Source organism: Acomys russatus, chromosome 29 (genome assembly GCF_903995435.1).
Source record: "Acomys russatus chromosome 29, mAcoRus1.1, whole genome shotgun sequence".
Classification (NCBI taxonomy): Eukaryota; Metazoa; Chordata; class Mammalia; order Rodentia; family Muridae; genus Acomys; species Acomys russatus.
In genome coordinates this window covers 15,291,634-15,314,076 of record NC_067165.1, presented here as the reverse complement: position 1 = coordinate 15,314,076, position 22,443 = coordinate 15,291,634, and the positions used below count along the sequence as shown (strand labels likewise).

At 39.2% G+C, this 22,443-nt stretch overlaps 1 protein-coding gene across 2 annotated transcripts in view; it reads right to left on the bottom strand.

Annotated features, from left to right (window-relative positions):
* Positions 1–22,443, bottom strand: part of Foxj3 (forkhead box J3) — a 93,412-nt gene that overhangs the window by 30,296 nt on the left and 40,673 nt on the right. For both annotated transcript variants that reach the window (XM_051171843.1, XM_051171844.1), the window contains exons 4-5: positions 13,215–13,289; positions 100–183 (exon numbers count right to left, since the gene is read on the bottom strand). In XM_051171843.1, the coding sequence (XP_051027800.1) occupies positions 100–183; positions 13,215–13,289 (159 nt within the window). The remainder of the gene's footprint in view (positions 1–99; positions 184–13,214; positions 13,290–22,443) is intronic.

The following is a 22,443-nucleotide window of genomic DNA, read 5'->3' as shown; positions in this document are numbered from 1 at the left end:
ACTTTGCTTGTGGTTACACCTCCTCTACTGGAAACGAACTGTTAAGAGTCTACATTTCTGATATGCTCAACACTCATGAATCATGATAATGAGCTTTACCCGTTCTACAGATCGTGCCCTCTTCTTTGGCCGAGTAGGCAGTGTATCCTCCTTCGGATTGGTGTCTATTGCCCAGTAAGAACCCTAAAGATAAAGAAATAAATGATATTAATTGTCTATTACAGTAAACCTTAGAACACTTACAGAAATACTTATAAAAGCACTTACAGCTATAAACTTCTTTCAAAATATTGCATTGACTAATCCTCAAAATGGTCAGTTCTACTATCACCTAGTCCAAAGTATTTTTCCAAAATTTTCTGTCATTTTGTTTTGACCAGAGATATTTTTAAAAAATAAATTTCATTTCATTTTCTTGCTTGTTCATCTGAAAGTGTTCCCATTTAAAGACCTACTAAAATTTGGTTTATGATGTGGCTTACCTTCGTGAGCATCCCCATATGCACTAGACAAGAAATCACTCCTGACCTGGAAGGTGTGGCTCTGAGCCTTAGCTGCTTTTCTGCCTCGTTACTCAATTAACCTGCTCAGAAACCCATTACATTCACTGCCAGTGACTATGGGTTTCTCTGCTTCTCTTTTTATTTCTGAAGGTTTTTACTGGAGTTTTTAAAAATTGGTTTGGGACACATTTCTGATTTTTAGACAGTCCTGATTCACCAACTTACTCTCTTCTGCTATCTCCAATGTGCCAGGTCAATGAAGTTTTCATTTTAGGTAATTTACTTTTCAGCTGGACAGTTTCTATTTGTTTTCACCTATTTCAAAATTGTAGGAAATCTTCATATGTTCATAATTATATGAATGTATTTTAGCTTAACTATTGAATGGGGAGGCTGCTTTTATGGGACTGAGATCAGGGCCTCATATGTGCTCTACTAACAGTGAAAATATATGTGAATGTTTTGAATACACAGGTGTTTTGAAATTTATGTATCCTAAATTAGGTCATTTGTTCCTTCTACTTGATTTAGTAGTAGCTGAGATATTTTCAAATTTTACTTTAGTCATATCTATATTGCTTCTGATCTTTCCAAGCATGCTGACAAGGAGATTATTCTGAGCAACACACCATGTTGATTTCTAACAAACACACTTTAATATTTTGATAGTCAAGCTGGGTGTGGTGGTGCACACCTTTAATCCCAGCACTCGGGAGGCAGATCTCTGTGAGTTAGACCAAAAAAATGTTTTGATAGTCGTAAGTTACAATAAGATCATGTACTGATCCATAATCTTTATTCAAATCCTTGATATGGTCAAACTATGAACCAATTACCACAACTTTACTTACAAATGTATCCAGAAAAATTAATATTATAAAGTCTTACATGTTATTTTATAAACAATTTACAAATAATAAAGAATAGTAGAAAACAACCTTGAAATATTTTGTATGGCCTATTCAGATTAAGAAAATTCATATTACAGAAAATAAACAAATGGTTGCCAGGAGCTTAAAACGGGAGGAAAGGGGGAGGGGGGAGAGCATTAATGGAAACTGTTGTACTTTTCAAGGCGATGAAATGGAAATGTCCTAGAGTTCAGCTTTACAATATGCTGAAACTACCAGGTTTTATGATGCAAAACAAAAGGGAATAGTATACAAGTCATATCTAAACAAAATATGTATTTGCAAGGAGGGGTATGGTGGTTTCAATGACAACAGGCCCACAGGCTCTTGTTCTGGAAGGATTAGGAGGTACAGCTTTGCTGGAGGAGGTGTGTCACTGGAGGTGAGCTTTGAGGTTTCACAGCAGATCAGGACGTAAAGCTCTCAGCTACGGTTCCAGTGTCATGCCTGACTGCTTCCCACCATGATGATCATGGACCAACCCTCTAAAACTATAACCAAGACCCCAATTAAATGCTTCCTTTTGTAAGAGTTGCCTTGGTCATGGTCTTCACATCAATAAAACAGTAACTAAGGCAGAGTAAAAGGAATTAGAGACCTCTAATCTAATACTAGTTATGTATGACATAGCAAACTCACTGTCAGAAAACAAAGTCAGTGATATTGCCTGAATGAATTCCTGTCTCCTAATTTCTACTTGAATGCTAGCTTTCCTTTAGACTATGCTAGCCACTAGAGTTCTTTCTTAGAGATTTATTTTAGTTTATGTGCACATGTACGTGCGCCATGTGTTTGCAGCTCACAGAGACCAGAGTAGGGTGTCAGATACCCTAGGACTAGACTAGATTTACAAGTGGTAGTGAGCTGTCCAACGTGGGTGCTGAGACATGCAATTCAATGATAGTATGTTTGTCACACATACTGAATGCCTTGACCCAGCATATATCATAACACACACGCACACATGCTCACTCAGTAATGATAACTGTAGTGAGAGCTTTGGTTTCTTAAAGAACCCTATGTGTTTGTTTTTAATCCCAGGTGTGGGATAAAAGGCTGCTTCACAGTAGGTGATTATGATTTGCCTCGTGCATTAGCAGGGGTGTTTTTGCCAGTTGCAGCTAATTTAGTATGGGGACTCTGGAGAGGGTATAAATTCTAGAGCCCAGAGAGGAGCAGGAGGGGTTGGGGCGCTCCAAAGAAGGCATCTGCTGCTCCCCCTTACTGCTCCTGGTTGCTGTTGCTGCAGGAAGTAGCTTCCCTTCTAACCTTCTTTCTCTCCTACCTAGTGTTGGGGGGCTGGAAGGGATTAGCGTGGAATAAGAGTTGGAAGGGAGACAGAAGTATAAGAACTCAATAAAATATATAAAAGAATATGCCAGCAAACATTTTTTAAAAAGACTTTAGAGAACCTTCAGAAAAGATATGAGCAAGTCCATGAAAAGATGCTTTTTAAAAATCAGTGGTGATTAAGACTGGACAAATCAATATTATGGCGAGATACTGCTTCACGTTCAAAGTTAAACCCATCCCTAATGATGAACTATTAATGGGAAGTCTCTGGCATTGCTGTGAGAAATTAAAGTAGCACAGCCACAAGGAAAAAAGGATGAGTACCATCTCCCACTGACCCTGTGACCCAGCAATCTTTCCACTCAGTAGTTAAGAGGACTCAAAGAAAACATGTAGATGAATTTCCTAGTAGTTTTTGTTTGTTTTTTTTTTTTTTGAGACAAGGTTTCTTTGTGTAGTCTTGGCTGTCCTGGACTTGCTCTATAGACCAGGCTGGCCTCACAGCTATCCACCTGCCTCTGCCTCCTGAGTGCTGGGATTAAAGGCAAGTGCCACCATGTCCGGTTTAGTAATTTCTTTTTAATAACAGCCCCAAACTGAAAAGACCTCAAATTGTCTACCAACAAATAAACGGACAAGCCATCTTTATATATTCATAAAATAGAACATGACTTAATAATAAACAACCAATGGTGAAGAGCTGCCAGTCCTGTAAGTGAGAAAGCATGCACACTCATGTGCCTGACAAGGACATTTCTACAAGTTCCCTTTTATGAAAAGGAAAAAAAAAAAAAAAACTATGAAAAACTCAGAGATCACCATCTAAGGCCGGGTTTGACCAGAGATCATCTAGAATCAACATTAGGCATGTCAAAGAGCTCTGGGCTCTACTAAGTACTATACAAAATGTAAATATCAGGTCACAGGAACACCACTTATACAGTAAAGCACACTCGCACACACCCTACACCATCCCCAACCTGAGAGAACACAAGAGCTTAATGTCTATAGTCCCAAACATCACGAACTGGAACTCCACAGCTTTCACTAACTACAGTTTCCAAAATTCAATCCACTACAAACTTCAGGGTGTGCTAAAATGACATAGTTAATCCATGAACACCAGGAAAATGAAGATTTCTTAAAAACGAAATAGCAAATGCAGTGGCTCACGCTTATAGTTCCAGCACCTGGGAGAGTCTGAGGCAGGAGGACTGACTCAAGTTCTGGGCCAGCTTGACCGGTAGTAAGCTTCTATTTAAAACGATTTAACAAACTAAAACAAAACAAAACAAAAAACAAAAACAGAAAAAATAAAGGTATCTCAAAGATCAACAAGTAATTTAAATAACTTTATTCTCATTATAATTCTCTTTGTACTCTCTTCTACTAATTCAAAGTACTCTGCTTCATCACACAGTGATGTGAGCTTTCTTTAACAAGCTTCAGGTTGAAAATACTCTTAATAAACATGATTAGGTAGAAACAGTAGTAACTTTATATTCCAGAGAAAGTAATTCCTATCCCAAGCAGCTAGCAAATCTCAATGTCTAAATCCATAAATTTTTTATCTCAATGCACACCTATTTTCAAGAACTTCAGAAATGATACCAGACTCCTTTTATCCCTGACTTCTAAAGCTTCACATCACATCGTAATCTTTCTCTCCCATTCACAGTTTACATGTAGCCATCTTTCTTCCCCACAGAATCTTAGGATGCTACTACAATCTGTATGTCCCATATAAAAAGCAACTATACTTGCCAGTTTGAGTCTGGTTTATTCCCATTGCTTCAATGTAATCAACAACATCATCTTTTTGTCAGGTGTGTTTACTTTCAGCACCAGAGCCACTCACTCTCTTCAAATACAAAGGAGACTATTAATGATCAAACACAGTAGGCACTCAAAGGCAGACCGCTTGGCTGGCTGAGTAAATGACTATATAAACAACTATCCTAATGCCAACTTAGGTTCCTGGAACATTCTTGTGGAACAAATGCAGATTTCATCACTTTTAAATGCATTAATTATCAAATTAAGTAAATGATATCTAAAAGGACAGGTAAGTAATTTATTCCTAAATTAATAGATTTAAAATATTTAATTACTATATTGATTTAATAAATGACTTCTCTAAATGTTAAACATATGTAAAAGTATTGTACTAAATGTTTTTCTTTAATCAGTACTCTAATTATTTTAGAATTTTTATAGTTGAGTATGTTTTACTGTATCATTCTGAATGTAAGAGACACCCAGTTCACCTATCTTTAATATGTAAGCCACTAAAACAGCAGCTTAATATAACTATTAGTTGCTTTGGTTTTTTAAAATCTCAAAAATATTATTATTTAGAGTAAGCCTAAAAGAAAGGAATCTAACGATCTAATAGCAACAACTCTCATAGCCTTCAATGGCCATGTTGTGTGGGAAACCCATAGGATGGAGTACATGCAGTAAGATGGAACAAACTAGCTGGGCGGCGCATGCCGGTAATCCTAGCACTCAGGAGGGAGAGACAGTTCAAGGCCAGCCTGGTCTAAAAAGGGAGTTCAGGACAGCCAGAGCTACACAGAGAAATCCTGTCTCAGATCCCTCGCCCCCCCCCGGGGGGGGGGGGAGATGGAACAAACTGTTTTGCTTATGACATGGATGAATCTCAAAAGCATCACGCTAAATGAAAGAAAGCCAACTCAAAAGACTATTTACTATATAAGTTCTATTATACACTGATCTGGAAAAGGCAAATTCCTAAGAAACAGAAAACACACCAGTAATTGCTAGGGGCAGAAAAGGGAGCCTAACTTCCGACAGAATAAAATACATCTTCATCACAATGGTTACACTATACATGCCTAAAATTTTCTGGAATTGTAGACCAAAATGATCATCATTTATAGGTATAAAAATTTACTTTCAGGTTAAATATTTTATACAATGGTTAAATCTGGAAAGCGGGAGCACAGTAACAGAAATGCTATATGGCATGTGTAAATAACAGCAGCTGAGAAGAAGCACGCTGCAGGGTTGGGACAGAAACTATTTCATGAGTCTTTCAAATCACTGGAATACCTATTACCAACTCTGGCATTTGATTTTCAAAGATTTTATTTTATTTTTGTATATATATATAAATGCCAGAGGTTGCCCATGGAGGCCAGAGGGGAACACTGGATACCCTGGAGTTGGAGTTATTTAATTGACAGTTGTGAACTGAACCACCAGATGAGAGTGCTATCAACTTAAGCTTGGGCCTGCCGGCAAGAGCAGGAAATCTCTCCAGCCTTTTGTTGTTGTTTAAACAAAGCATCTAACTTCCTAGCTCAGGGTGGCCTCAGCCTCCTGTGCGAAGGATTGTATGTAAGCTTTGTTTTAGGTGAAAGCAGTCTTGGAGGGCTTTGTCTCTTAGAAACACCACAGATACACTGTGATAAACTGGATGGAGCCATCCTGGGTTTGGAATTTAGGAAGTAGACCAGGGGACTTTGTGTTTTTAATTGGATATCAAAGGGGGTAGGGATTTTGACCCAGACCAGCCATTACACGCCTGAGAGAAAAGCTGGTGGAGGAGACTACAGTTTTTAAAACAAAATCACGCAGAAATTAAAAACAAAAACAAAAACAAAACCACAATTTACGGGCAGACCAGTTTACAGGCCAGAAACACCTGGGGATCCATCCCATACCGGAAGGTTTACTCTTGTTTCCTTTTAACCCTTTTCCCCTCTTGTATAAAATTGTAAGATTATATAATAAAGTCTAACTGTTAAAAAACAGCCAACATTAATCCCAGCACTCGGGAGGCAGAGGCAGGCGGATCGCTGTGAGTTCGAGGCCAGCCTGGTCTACAAAGTGAGTCCAGGATGGCCAAGGCTACACAGAGAAACCCTGTCTCGAAAAACCAAAAACAAACAAACAAAACAAACAAACAAAAAAACAGCCAACAAGTGGTGCCCAATGTGGGGGCTGATGGCTTCTGGAACTTGTACTGCTATGAGAAAAGATTCAAAACTCAAAAATACAAAAATGCTGTTTCAGGGTATCAACAAAATCGCAACTACCATTACAAAACTTTTTCCTGCTTTATACTTAGAGGGAATTCTCTGTTTTTTCATTGTTCTTTTACACATAAATCAATCAATCAATCAATCAAACAAACAAACAAACAACCCACCAATTTACTGGCCAGACCAGTTTACAGGCCAGAAACACCTAGAGATCCGTCCCATAAAACAAATATCAAAAGGTTTACTTTTGTTTCTTTTTAACCCTTTTCCCTCTTGTATAAGATTATTAAATTATATAATAAAATCTAATTGTTAAAAAACAGAGCCAACAGCCTAAGTGGAATTTAAGTACACATGCCACCACGGCCAGCTATGCTTTGCTTTCACATCTCAGTGTGTCTAATGACTGATCTGACATTCATAACTGACCTTTGCCTTGACATTCACTCAGTAGCACCAGTCCATTTCTTTACTTTTGGACCTTGTTATTGAGTCCTTTAATCATTGATTCACCTGATCTTTGTTCAAACTGCTCCTTCAACTAAACTTGATTATGTCCTACACCCAGATGGCAACTGGGGCTCTTAGCTATAGTGATTTAAACCACTAAGTCTACTCATATATGTCAAAACAGCAAACTCTAAAGCATCTTGTACAATTGTTTTTACTTACTCCAATAAATACAATATCTTTATTTTTATCGTACCAAACTCTCAGTTATTCTTTTGTCCTATTTTCTCTCAGGCTTTATACAAAAACACTGAAAAGCAGTCAACTTCCTCACAAACCACAGGCATGTACATTAAGACTAGTGTTAAAAGTATACTCTTGTCTTCCTTCTTTGGGATAAATACTTGATTCTTGCAAAACTGTTAAACTCTTAATGTTCTATTTTATGTTCTCAAGTCTTTATAGTTTCTCTAAATCTTTAAAAAAAAAAAAATAATAAGATGTCCTAAGTGTCATTATCAGTAAATAACAGTAATCTATATCAACATCCAATTCCCCCAAAACATTCCTTTGAAATAATGCAGTTAAACTGTGTTGTGATAGTTGCCACCAAAGCTCCTCTAGGGGGCCCTAGCATTCACATACCCTCTCAAGAGTCCCCAGAATTCCAAAGTCAAACACTTGTAGAAACTGCAGCTGGCAAAGTCACACACCTGACAGAGCACAAGGCAAACCACACACCAGCTGCTGTGGACAATCTGAAGCAGCCCCATATCCCACACCTGGGATTAGAACAAAAACATATTCACATTAACATTTCTGTGTTTAAAAAACAAAAATGAAATTCTCACTACATGAAACTTCAGTCCCAGGGGACCTGATGCCCATTTCTGGCTTCCTTGAGCGCTAGGCACAAGCATGGTACACTGAGCAAGCAAAATACTCATACACAGGGGGAAATTGTTTAAGCAAAAAACGCAAGACATATAGACCTGGATAAAAGACTCCAACTCAGAGAAGACAAAAAAAAAAAAAAAAAAAAAAAAAAAAATTATGTTCTCCCAAAAAGAATAATTATGGGGGTAAATAAATTTTACTTTGTTGTATTTCTTTAAAAAAAAAATAATAAAACCAGTAAAAAATACAGCTCTTTAAAACTTAAAACTATTTCAGAGAATAGAGAAAAACAGACTTCAGGCCCTCAAAGTACATGAGAAGATACCAAATACGAAGGGCTTTTGGACAACCTGCATGACAAAACAAGCAGTTCAACAAGCGCTGCATGTCTAGATTGGGCTTTTACCTCTTTGCTAACACAGCGAACAGGAACCCGGGCCACGAAACATAGGGAAAAGATGTTATGTCAGCTACTCCTACCTCACTGGCCTAATGAGCCACGACCAGAGCTAACAAGATTCTAAGAGATGAAAAACTCCATCTCATACCCCAAGCCAAAACTCCTACCCCACCTTGGCTCAATGGTTTTCTCCCACTGTGGTGAGGGTTGGCTGGAAAAGCTTCCTAAGTACCAGGAAATACTGGAATATAAAACAAAACAAAATCAACTTATAAATACCCAAACTTAACCAAAATGTTGGCATCTCAAGGAAGATAGGTATGACAGAGAAAGCACTCAGCTACAAACCAGGAAACCAAGTGACTCCAACTTGTTCAGCATAGATTCTAAGGGTCTGTGTTGGCTGCACAGGTTACCAGGAAAGGAGAACAACACAGAAAGTTCTGATGCCACAAAAACAATGCCTCTGACATTAAATGACCTAAAAAACTCAAGTCAACAAACTGAGTGGGCCAGGCACACTGGCACATACCTGTAATCCCAACACTCAGAGAGGCAAATGCAGGCAGATCGCTGTGAGTTTGAGGCCAGCCTGGTCTACAAAGCAAGTCTACTACAGCCAAAGCTACACAGAGAAACCCTGTCTCAAACAAACAAACAAACAAACGCAAACAAAAACAAAAACAGGAAGGAAGGAGTGGAACTAGGGGCTGGAAAGAGACATTTGTAATGATAAACTGAAGAGCTAGTTGAAGATCGTCCTGCAGTATTCTCCTTAAATTACTTTATTCTAGTCTTCTGCAACTGGTAAGTACGACCCAAATAGCTTGTCTCTAATTCCAAACTGAACGTGAACAAAGAGTACCTTGGTCCTAATTATCTCTTCTATAAAGTGGGGTAACATTAAAGTTTCTAAGATAAACATTTTGTTTTCTTCTAAAGTAAATTTTCATTCTAATATCATAAAGGGTGAGAAAGATAGTTCAGAGGTTAAGAGCACTGGCTGCTCTTAAAGAGGACCCAGTCAATTTTCCCAGCACCAACATGGAAGCTCACAACCATCTGTAACTACAATCACAAGAAATCCAACAACCTCTTCTGTTCTCTGGGGTACCAGGCACACATGTAGCAAACATAATTATACACAGATAAAATACCCAAGCATATTAAATAAATAAACTCTAAATAGTAAATAAAAGCAACTTTATGCACAGGAATGCGTTACTTACATATAAGATCAAGTTCACAGCATCAACTACTAACCATAATCACTAGCATCAACTACTAGCCATAATCACTAACATCAACTACTAACCATAATCACTAACATCAACTACTAACCATAGTCACTAACATCAACTACTAACCATAGTCACTAACATCAACTACTAACCATAATCACTAACATCAACTACTAACCATAGTCACTAGCATCAACTACTAACCATAATCACTAACATCAACTACTAACCATAGTCACTAACATCAACTACTAACCATAGTCACTAACATCAACTACTAACCATAGTCACTAACATCAACTACTAACCATAATCACTAACATCAACTACTAACCATAATCACTAACATCAACTACTAACCATAATCACTAACATCAACTACTAACCATAGTCACTAACATCAACTACTAACCATAGTCACTAACATCAACTACTAACCATAGTCACTAACATCAACTACTAACCATAGTCACTAACATCAACTACTAACCATAGTCACTAGCATCAACTACTAACCATAGTCACTAGCATCAACTACTAACCATAGTCACTAACATCAACTACTAACCATAGTCACTAACATCAACTACTAACCATAGTCACTAACATCAACTACTAACCATAGTCACTAAGAACCATGGCTACTACTCACACCTAGCTCTGGGATCCCAACAGAGAGCAATTGTATTATTATTAACCTAGTCTGTAAGATTAAATAAATTAATGAGAACAATGGTAGATTTGATGAATACAAAATGTTAAAACTAGAACAAATGGCAAAAGCTGAAAGCTCATACCTCAGTGTTCAACTCATTTTTTAAAAAGAGTCTTTTTAACTTGTGTGTGTGTGTGTCTGTGTCTAGGCTCGTGCACATGAGTGCAGGTGCCCCTAGAGGCCGGAAGAGGCTGTTCGGTCTTCTTGTGTATGTGTGTGTCTGTGTCTAGGCTTGTGCACAGGAGTGCAGGTGCCCCTAGAGGCCGGAAGAGGCTGTTAGGCCTTCTGAAGCTAGAGCCATGGGGTAGGCTTGACCCACCTAATGCAGGTGGGGCTGGGGACTGAACTCAGGTCCCCGGAATGTGTTGAACAATGGAGCCATTTTTCTAGTCCCTTTGTGCTTTAAGTACATAATGAGATAAACCTAGCTCCAAAAGATAATTTCAAAATGAACCCTATGTTTTTAACATCAACCTTATTCCAGGATACTATTTAATTAAAGAAGAGCTTTATCTTCTGCACAAAAGAAAATAAAACTGGCATCCAAGTATTTAATGACCTTTCCACTGTTTATAATCTAGTTACATTAAATAGTTAGAAATCAGGTATTAATTTTGCTGAATATTCCCTTTAAATATTAGAACTAGGCATGATGGCACATGCTTGCAATTGCAGCACTAGGGAGCAGAGGCCTGCTACAAGTTCAAGGCCATCCTGTCTTCATAGTAAACATTAGGCCGGCAGGGCTACAAAGTGTGACCCTATGTGTCTCAAAACACAAAAACAAGCAAATTTTTTATTAAGTTAAGTCAGAATCAAATGTTTCATAGATTTTAAATTATTTGCCTTTTAAAAATAATTTTCAACCCAAGTCATACACACAAAAATTGCGGGGTTGTGGTCATACAAGATTTTAAAACCTAGCATTCATGAAGGAAGGCAGATGTAGGCAGAGCTTTGTAAGTTTGCGGCCAGACTGATCTACATAGCAAGTTCTAGGTCAACCAGAGATATACGTTAAGACCATGTCCTTTAAAAAAAAAAAATCTTTTAAATGAAGGATATTAAAAAGTACCAAACTAGCTGGGCACAGTGGCACACGCCTTTAATCCCAGTACTTGGGAAGCAGAGGCAAGCAGATTGCTGCAAATTTGAGGCCAGACTGGTCTACAAAGCCAGTCTAAGACAGCTTAAGATACACAGACAAACCCTGTCTTGAAAAAAATAAATAAATAAAGAAGAAAGGGGGGGGGGGGGGGAGTAACTAGTTCTTTTTTAAACAGCCTATTTCAAAGGAAATTTTTTTCATTATCAATTCTTATTCACAATGCTGGAGTTACAAGCATGAATGAAAAGTAAAAAGTAAGACTATTATAATAATCTATTCAATGTTAATGAAAACCTCTGGGAAAGCAAATCCTTGAAAGTGCCATGAAACATCACTGCTTTTGAGTGTGGGACTCAAGAAATAAATGTATAGCTCTCCATCTTTACCCTCGGTGGCTTAGTGGTGCCTCTTCACTGGCACTGATCTCTGTGCAAGCAACTCAGGCCTCAGCAGTGAGCATGATGTACAGGACCCTTATCCTCAAAAACTCAGACTATGTATGTACCAATGAAGAGTGATGACTGGGGTGTGAAATCAGCCATTTCTGAAAGACTGCAGGCTGCTTTGTGAAAGATCCTGTGAACAGAGACAGCAAGCCCTAAAAGAGACGAGGTAGGAGCCAAGGTAACCTGACAGTGGCTACAGTGAGAGAAAACCAATCAAGGGATAAGCATTAATAGGGCAAAAAAAGGAAGAGAGGAAAAGAATTGTACAGGACCATGTGAAAGACATGCTTAGGAAACTTAAAGATGTTCTTCACAGTAATCCATGAATGAGCTAAAACTACAACTGAAATGACAGTGCAATTAAAAAGAACATTTTCTAACAAAGAACAGATACCTAACACTCAAGTAAGAATGTTATCTTGCCAACAGGCACAAGTGTCTCACAGTCCCAAACTAGCAACTTATGTTGACAACCAAGTATGATCCACCCTAGCAATGTAAGCTTTAGAAAGAACTGACTGTATGTACAGCTACTCAAACAGAACAGGGGGAGTCCCTGGATCAAACACTGAAACTATAATGCTAACCGGAGGTAATTAACAACTATGAGGGTGGAGAAGAAATTAACTTTTATTTCATTAGAACACAGCTCCACCCCAGATAGTAACCGCTAGCCACTGTAGCTCTGGACAAGCAGCTCAACATGAGGTTTGATTCCACACATAACACTAAGAAAACCAAGCAAAAACTAGGTAAAGCAAGACAAGCTCTAGCTATAGAGGCTTCTTCCTACCCCTCCCCAAGACAAGGTTTCTGTGTAGCCTGGACTCACTCTGTACACCAGGCTTACCAGAAACTCAGAGATCTGCCTGCCTCTGACCCCCCACACCCAGCTCTCTAACTGGCTTCTTTACCACATTAAAGGCGCTCTCAAGTCGGGGGTGGGGGATGGAGGCGGGGCAAAGTGTTTAATCTCAGCTGTCAAGAGGCAGAGACAGAGGCAGGGCGGATCTCTGTGAATTCCAGCATAGTCAGGGATATACAGAGAGGCCCTGTCTCAATAAATAAATTAATTAATTAAAATAAAAAATAAAAAGAGCTGATCCTTAACACCTATCACCTAAGTCAGGGTGGGCAGGAGTTCTCGCTGTTTCACAAAAGCACCTGATAAATGAACTAGATTAAGGTCTTGATTCATGTGCCAAGAGACCTATCACTTCAATGTAAGAAAATGTCCTACCTTTCCGGGGTCATCCTTGGATCGAGGCACTTTAAGGAAACATTTGTTCAGTGACAGATTATGTCGTATGGAATTCTGAAATTAAAGAAGAAAACCATTTTTAGGTTAATGGACTATGAAAAAAAAACCTACTTCATCTTTAAAAATAAAGTAAGAAACCTACATAGTTGTACGAATTGGAGTAAGTTACAAATAGAGCCAACTTTAAAATAAGCTTCAGGGCTAGAAAGACGGCTCAGGGGGTAAAAGTGCTTGCTGCACTTGCAGAAGACTGGAGCTTACTCTCACACCAACATCAGGCAGCTCACAACCAACTGGAATTCTAGCCTCAAGGGTTCCTACGCCTTCCTCTGGTCTCTAAGAGCACCCACCCCTACATGCACATATCTATATAGACTCACACCATATAAGCTTAAATATAAAAATAAAATGAGCTTCAAAGTTAAACCTTTCTGGTTTTCAAGTTAGGCACAGCATATTGTAAATGAAAACAAGTTATTGGAATAGTCAGTTCTCAGCAGATTATATATATTATATAAATATCACATTTAATTGCTTGAGAACTTTAATGATGCAGAAAGATGACTAGGATGCAATGTTAAACACTAAGTATCAAGCACAAAATTGCACACATATCACACTTTAACTGTGTAAGTAAGATTTATTTTATATGTGTGTTTGTAGCTGCATGTATGTCTGTATACCACATGCACGCATATCCGATGCATACAGAAGCCAGAAGAGGGCATGAGATCCCCTGAAAGTACAGTTATAGCCAGTTCTGTGATACCATGTAGGTTCTGGGAATTGAACCCAGGTCCTCTGGAAGAGCATCAAATGCTTATAATCATAATTTCAACCCATTAACTGTGGTTATTTGTGTGTCTGTGTATTCTTAGAAATAAATCAGAAGGTCAAATGTCAGCAGTTACTCTACATAGGCTTTCAGGTGATAACTATGTTCTTTTTGCCTTCCTGCAAGGTCCAAATGATTTATAAGATACATGTATCACCACTTTTAAGTGAGTTCTTAAAAGGGTTAAAAGCCAAGAATATATAACACGAGAAGGAGAGCACTTGCTTTGCACACACAAGCCAGATTCACTCTCAGCACTGTAACAAAACAAAGCTTTTAAAATGCCACTGTACTGCCGGTAACCCTGGAATCAGAACGGTTTAAGAGAAAACAAACTATCCTATGGTAGATATAAATTTCAGATCTTTAAATAAATCTGGCAAATACAGATATCATTTAAATGATAATACTGGGGCTTTCACAAATAGCTTTAGCCATCTTGAAATAATGTTTTCTGAAAAAGATATACATGCAGCACTTTACCTATGTCTATAAGAACTGAGACCCTTTCTTTTGCCTTTAAAAGTTATTTCTTAATTGAATGGTTAATTTTTTTTTTAAAGATGTGTAGGTAAGAATCAATTTAAATACAAGTAAGAGAAAACATCTGGTGACTTATTGTTCCTTTTTTATTGGGAAAAGTACACAAAACATTCCTGGGTAACCACATCTTTGTATTTATTTATGTATGTACACATGACTATTCACATGTGGAGGTTGGAGGATAGCTTGTGGGAGTCGGCTTTCTATTGCCCTTGCACAGGTCCCAGAGATGGAAGTCAGGTCAACAAGCTCGGTGGTTAAGTGTCTTTACTCACTGAGCCACCTCAAAGCCCTTCAGAGGCATTTCTTGGAAAGGTGATAGGAAGGAGAGAGAGCGACAGAGGAGGTGAACATGAGGAGAGTGCAGTAGTGGAGAGAAGTGCTGTCATCACGAAATCCCTTGCTCTGTAATACAAACTGGTAAAATGTAAAAAGTCAATTTTTCTGAAACAAAAACAAATTCCACTGCTTTATTACAAAGGCATATAGAAACAAGGTCTGTGTGTAACAGAAAAAAACCACATGAAAAGATGCTAGGCTATTAAAACAAGAGGAGGACAAGGACATGAAGGTGGAAGGGCCTGGAGGAGGACAGAGTTTGGGGTGGGAAGCATCAGGACACATTAAACTGTCAAAGAATAAAAAATAGTAAGGTTAAAAACGATGCTGGGTACAGAAGCCCAGGAAAAGATCTGAACTCCTCAAACAGCAGGATCGAACCACCAACTAACTTAGGTGACAGGAAAGTGACTTGGGAGCCCTGGAGTGCTTATGAAACAGTCCATGAATAAATAGGGCTAGACGACTGTTAGCAGGAAATATCCCAAAGCTACCTCATTCCCTATAAAATATCCCAAATTCCATTCCCAAAAAACTTTTGTTTATCCACGTAGCCTCAAATGGCCAAATGTTTAGTAGAAAGAGGCTCTAACTGCATTTAGCCACTACTTAAAATGGTACAGGGGGAGGTCACATTTTTGGCATAATTTCTACCTTATTTTAATATAAAATTCTGAAGTCTATTCAGAGTGCTCAGCCCTACTGGGATATCAGTATCATACTCCTTTCCTCAAGACTCACATCTATATAGAAGAGGGACAAAAAGATACCAAGAGCCGGAGGTGGTAAACGACGTAAGGAAAGGTGTTTTCTAGACACAACAGGATAGACGCAGCATATATGAATTTCGAGATGTGACAGCATGCAGAAGACCTACATAAGCACAAACCAGACAAAGTCCTAGCAAGGAGAAGAGGGCAGCACAAAGTCCTATCCTTAGCTGAGGAGCTACTGACATTCCACTGCTGTAAGGAGCCAAAGTCAGTACTCTTCAATGGAGTCACACCTGGAATACAGGCCACACTATAAGGCAGATTCTGTGTCCAAGAGCAGTCATGCAATACAAACTGGATTCAATGGGCTTTTAATTAAGGGAAGAGGGTAAGACTGCAATGGTAGGGAAGCAGAAGAAGATGGGGATGAACGTGATCAAACTACATCATAGGAAATTCTCAAAAAATGTTTAATTCTTTAGTCTACAAAGAATGTATAAGTAGAACTTTCCTCTCCAAAGTTTATTTATATAGAATATTCAACAACAAGATATTGTCTCAAAAATGTATTGCATACATTTTTTTAATCAAGAGATATATACAGACTATATTTTGAAAACCATCTCACTACCAAACTGTAAACTTAAAAATCTAAAAATGGTAATTATACCTCTGCTTGGAATGTAAGCAACTACAAAGAATGCTTCATTTCAAACAATAACTAAACACTTGTTTTGTTTTTAAGTCAATTATTTTGGAACTAAATCCGATTTCAGAATACAAGGCAACCAATGAGACTGCATTCCTGGAAAATAGATATTTCATGGTATATATACATGTATAAAATCCTCAAAACTAAAGGATAGAAACCACATTGCTAAGAACAAGGCTATTCCAGGGAAAGCGAATATGCAACCTGCCTCACCGTTAGCACAGCACTGACAAGCTGACCGCCATCAAGCAGTTTCTAAGAAACTAACTTAAAAATAAAAAACAAAAATCCGCTTTTTTGTGTCACCCTGGCTGTCCTGCAACTCTCTCTGTAGACCAGGCTGACATCCAACTGAAAATGTCAAAGACTGAGTACTGGGCTAGTGAGTTTATAGTCACAGGAACTCCAGAGGTAAGGAGTAATACTCTCAACCTCTTCTCCATTAGTATTCACCATGTGCTCATTAGAAAGACTGGAGTAGCCAGGTGGTGGCGCACACCTTTAATCCCAGCCCTCAGGGAGGCAGAGGCAGGCATATCTCTGTGAGTTCGAGGCCAGCCTGGTCTACAAAGTGACCAGGACAGCCAGAGCTACACAGAGAAACCTTGTCTCGAAAAACAAAAAAATGGGGTGGGGTGGGTGTGGGGGGCTGGATAGGGTAAACCACCCAGAAGAGTAGTGTCCCATAGCAACACAGAAAAAAGAAGTGAATGTCAGGAGCAGAATAGCAAGGAGTATACCACCTATTAAGCCTACCAATTTTCGGTAGATTTTTAAGAAAGCACAAACATTTAAGTCTGCAGTGATAGCAGCAAAATCTCTCCTCCATAGCACTCTGGCAAGGCTTCATTACCTCTGGGGGACAAATAGAAATAAAGCACTTTTACCGAGGGACAAGAAACCTTTTTCCAGGACACAAAGATCTACTGGTACTATGGGGGAAAGCAGACGCAAAGTCCTTTTCCTCTGGGAGAGGTACAAGCCGCTGTCCTACACCTTAGGAACTGACAACTGAAACCATACAGATGGGTCTGCTACATCTCATAAAGGAGCAGAGACTCCCATCCAAAAGCAAGCAACCACAGCTACAAAGCTACTCTGACTTGAACTAGCAGGACACTGAATAACAAACAGCAGTTTGGTGACAGAGGAGGACAAAAGCATTCCATGAGAGTCCTGTCTGTAAAAGGTCAATGTTTGTCTAAACACTTAAAAACCTAAAATCTAAAAGGACGAGCGAGCTGGAGTAGTTGGGGTGCTTTCTACAGCATACACACCCTGGCTGAAGTGTAAGGCAAGAGGAGCACACTGCTGGAAGACTGGAAGTCTGTGGTGTGTGCAAGACAAAGTCAGCACCCCCACCTAAATTCAGCCCAACTACTAAGACTGACTGAGTCTCTCATATGAAAAGCCTGAGGGGAAAAAGAGATGTTTATCTATTTACAAATAAAAACACCATTTACTTCAATCTCTACTGTTCTGGTTCTGGTTAAAGAGTATATGAGAGAGAGAGTAAGAAAAACATCACTGTCAGAGATACAACCCAATTGAGAAAGATGAAATTTTAAAAACTGTCAGAAACAAATTCTAATGATGATTAATGTAATAAGAGACCCAGGGAGAAAAGTAAACAATTTGTATTGAAAAATGAAGAATTTTAATACAGATGTAGAAACTATTAAAAAAAACATAAATGATAAACAAAACCAGAAATACTAGAGGGTGTACAGCTCAGTAGAAGAAGCCCTCTAGCACACACTAGACATGTTTGGGTTCTATCACAACAATATCCCCCCCCCCCCCCGCCAGAAGAGAAAAGAATTCCTCAGCTAAGCTTATAAATAAACTGGACACTGGAAAAAAGCTTGGGAAACTTAAGGACAGATCAGCAAATGTTTTCCAAAGAGAACTAGCATGTACCCGCAGTCTTGAAACAAATAAAAAAGATTCTTAGAAGACTCCGGGGGGGGGGGGGGGGTCCAAATTAGAAAATCTTATAAAACGCAAGATATCGACCTGTACAACACAAGAATTTTAAAGAACTTCAAGCAAAAATTCAAAAACAAGTATCACCAACAAAAACCATACTAAAGGGCTGAAGATATGTAAGAGTGCTTGTGTGCCATGCATGAGACCCTAGGATAGATTCTTAACACGCACATGCGCATAGGCATACACACACACACACACACACACACACACATACATACACACGCATGCAGGCACACACTCCAAATTGGTTTGTGAAGCAGAGACAGAAGGAATGGGTGGGTGGGATACAGACTATACTACTATCTGTATTATAGTTAACCAAAAGGAAGACATCTTTAAGGCAACTTCGAGAAAAAAAAAGCAATTATGTGTAGAAATCTAAAGATAAGAATTTCAGTGTGCTTCAAAACTATGTGAGCCAGAAACAACTGAGTGACATCTTAAATGACTAAAAAAGGGCAGGAAATGTCAATTACATTTACAATCTCTATTAAAAATGAAAGCAATGGGCTGAGAAGGTAGCTCAGTGGAAGAGTGCCTGCCTGGGTTCAACTTCCAGCCCTAAAAACAACAATGAAAGCCAAGTGTGATGTGATGGTGTGTGCCTTAGTCAGGAGGCAAGTTAAGAGCACTACAAGTCAGAGGAATATACAGTTAAGTCCTGGTTTTGAAAAAAGAAACATAGGAGGTGGAGAGACGGCTCTGCCGTTAAAAACACTTACTGCTCTTCCAAGAGGGCCTGGATGGGTTCAACTCACTACATCTCCAACTCCAGTTCCAGAGAAGTAGATGCCCTCTTCTGGCCACATGGTGTATAGACAGATATAACATACAAGACACCACTCATATACATAAAGTAAAAATAAGACAATCTCAGGGAAAAAAGTAATACAAAAAGAAAGGTAAAGACGAAAGAATGTACTTCTTATATCTCCAGCTGACTGACAGTGTTACCAAAATAATAGCCTTTAGAGGAAATCATAAAACCAAAGGAAGGCAGCGGCAGGTGATCTCTGTGAGTTGTAAGGCCATCCTGGTCTACTGAGCAAACTCCAGGACAGCCAGGGCTATTACACACAGAGAAACCCTGTCTGGGGTGGGTAGGGTGGGTGGGGAAAGAATCCCTTAAGTTGGGCATGGTGGCACACGCCTTTAATCCCAGCACTTGGGAGGCAGAGGCAAGTGGATCTCTGTGAATTCGAGGCCTGCTTGGTCTACATAGTGAGTCCAGGACAGCCAGGGCTACACAGAGAAACCCTGTCTCAAAAAACAACAACAAAAATGGAAATTAAGATCTACAATCTTAAAAGCACCAGAAATGGTTAAAAAAAGAAAAAGAAAGTACATTTTAAAAGACTTTTAAGTTTCTTGTAATAGCTTTAAAACTATCTGAAGAAAACATAGTAGTTGATTAAAGGACTCGATATACAGATAAAAGTAATGTAGGTCAGCAAGATGGCTCAGCAGGAAAAGGCACCTGCAGAACACGATGGCACACTAAACTGTGCAGTGTAAGATGGGTGGCTTGCGTTCACCCCCAGAACACAGGGCAGAGGAGAGTACAGACTCTAGAAATTTATCCTCTGGCCTCCACATCCATCCATGCCTGCATTCTCCATCTCTGTCTCTCCCTTACAAATAATAAATTTAATTTTTTAATAAAAAAAAAAAAAAAAAAGAAAGAAAGAAGGCCAAGCGCGACAGCCCAAACACAAGCCGACGACAACCTACATCTGACCACTGGGATATAGAGTACAAAGAGGAAACAACCTCACAAAGCCATCTACTGACCACGGTGCACACAAACACACAATACACACAATTTTAAGTTATATTAAAAGTAAAATGATTTTTAAAAAACTAGGAAAATGCAGTTTCTGAATAAAGGTCTTGCATGATACATAGCCTAGCTTAATACTATGTGATGGTAGGTTGTGCTAAAGACAATCCATGTTTATAAGCCCTCTTATTAATTCCAGTGCGGTATTATCTGAAGGTAAGGCCACTGAAAGGTGATTAGATCACGAAGGGAACTCATGAAAAGGACTTAGTGCCTATAGAAAAGGCCTCAGGGGGCTCCTCTGCTCCGCTCACCACCTGAGCGGCCTCCATGAGCCCAGGAAGCGGACCCTCAACCAAGACAGAGAGAAGCTTCCAGTCACATCTGTCAACACCTTGATCCTGGACTTCTCAACCTGTCAAATATTATTTGAGAAATAAGTATTTGTTGTATGTAACCCATCTTGTCTACTGTGGGGGTTGTTTGTTGTGCTTGTTAAAGCAGCCTGGATGGACTCTAACTAATGAATACTGTAAAACCTTAAAATAATTTCTAAAATGGGGTAAAAGAGATGTAATTTTTAAAATGCTGGTAACATGAAATCAAATGCTGAATCCAAATCTCAAAGAGACAGGTAAACTCAAAGATCAATCAAACAAACTAGAGTCTACTCATCCTAAGATCGAAATGTAAGCCGGCGGTGGTGGCGCACGCCTTTAACCCCAGCACTCGGGAGGCAGAGGCAGGCGGTTTGCTGTGGGTTCCAGGCCAGGCTGATCCACAAAGTTAGTCCAGGACAGGCAAGGCTACACAGAGAAACCTTGTCTTGAAAAACAAACACACAAAAAAAGATCTAAATGTAAAGCCTACAACCAAAATGGTCAAAGCTCAGGCGTAAGGGGAGAGGCCTACATCTCAACACAGGCAGGAAAAAATATGACTTTGAGGCCAGTGTTGGCTACAAAACAAGACCCTGTATAAATAAGAAGACCAATAAAACTAACTAAAAATAAGGTTAAGAAAGAAAAGAAAAGAAAAACTATTATGTAGTTCAGAAGAGACTCCCCCTCACTAGGGGAGAAACATAAAACAGCCTTCTACCTGGTTTTCCTTCCTTACAAAAAGCTTACAAGTTAGACATTCTCAAGTTTCTGCTCTATTCTTTCTCCATTTCTGCACTAGCTGCCTAGCCAGTCTCATCTACAGCTGGGATGTCAGTGACTATCTGTGATGCTTTATCTAGATCTCCCTACAGACCTTTCTCTCAAGTATCTAACGTATTTCAAATGTCAACCGGGCTTTCAGAGAAGCCCTTCAAATTCAGCGTGTTTAAAACTAAATTCAATCTTTATGCCTAATGTGATCTCCCAGTTTCCTTTAGTTAAAAAGACGGCAATATTTACACTGTTGCACCCATCTAGCCTGCGTGACTTCTTTATCCCTAACACCTCTCCTTCACCACCCCAAACAAACCTATGACCAAATCCTACCTAAGAATCACCTACTTCACCATCTTTTCTACTGCGGTGTCAATCAGCAGATAGCTCAGCAACCCTGGTACAGCAGCCTCCTTCCTTCCCCCTGGTGTTCCCGCTCGCTCCCTGCCACTCTTCACACTGCAGTTATGTCTTAGCATTACAAACCTGATCCCAGTCACTTACTCACAGCCTTTCAAACATTTCACACTGCAAATGAATTTTATATAAAAACCCAATATTCCCAAGCATTCAAAGACATGCTCTGAACTACTTTGCTGTCTCCATTCATCGGCTCTAATGGTCCTTCTCACCTAGGCTTTCCTTAAGTTGCTGAGTGTGCAAAATTACTGCCTTGCTTCTTTTTACCTGCTCTTAATTTAAGCTATCAGGTTTTTAAAAAAGATTTATTATGTATACAGTATTCTGCTTAAATATGCACCTGCAGGCCAGAAGAGGGCACCAGATCTCATTACAGATGGTTGTGAGCCACTATGTAGCCATGTAGTTGCTGGGAAAGGAACTCAGGAACTCTGAGAGAGCAGCCACTGCTCTTAACCTCTGAGCCACCTCTCCAGCCCCCTATTTTTTAACATTAGTTGTATTTATGTTTATGTATCTGTAGACGTATGCCCCATGTGTACATGAGCCCATGGAAGCCAAAAGAGTGTTGCAGCCCTTTGAGGAGGTTAAGAGTTTCCCAACTCTTACAGGAGGTTAAAGAGCTTCCCAACATGGGTACTGGGATCTGAACTCATGTCCTCAAATTACCATGTGTTCTTTATCACTGAGCATCTCTCCCCTCCCCCAGAATCAGTT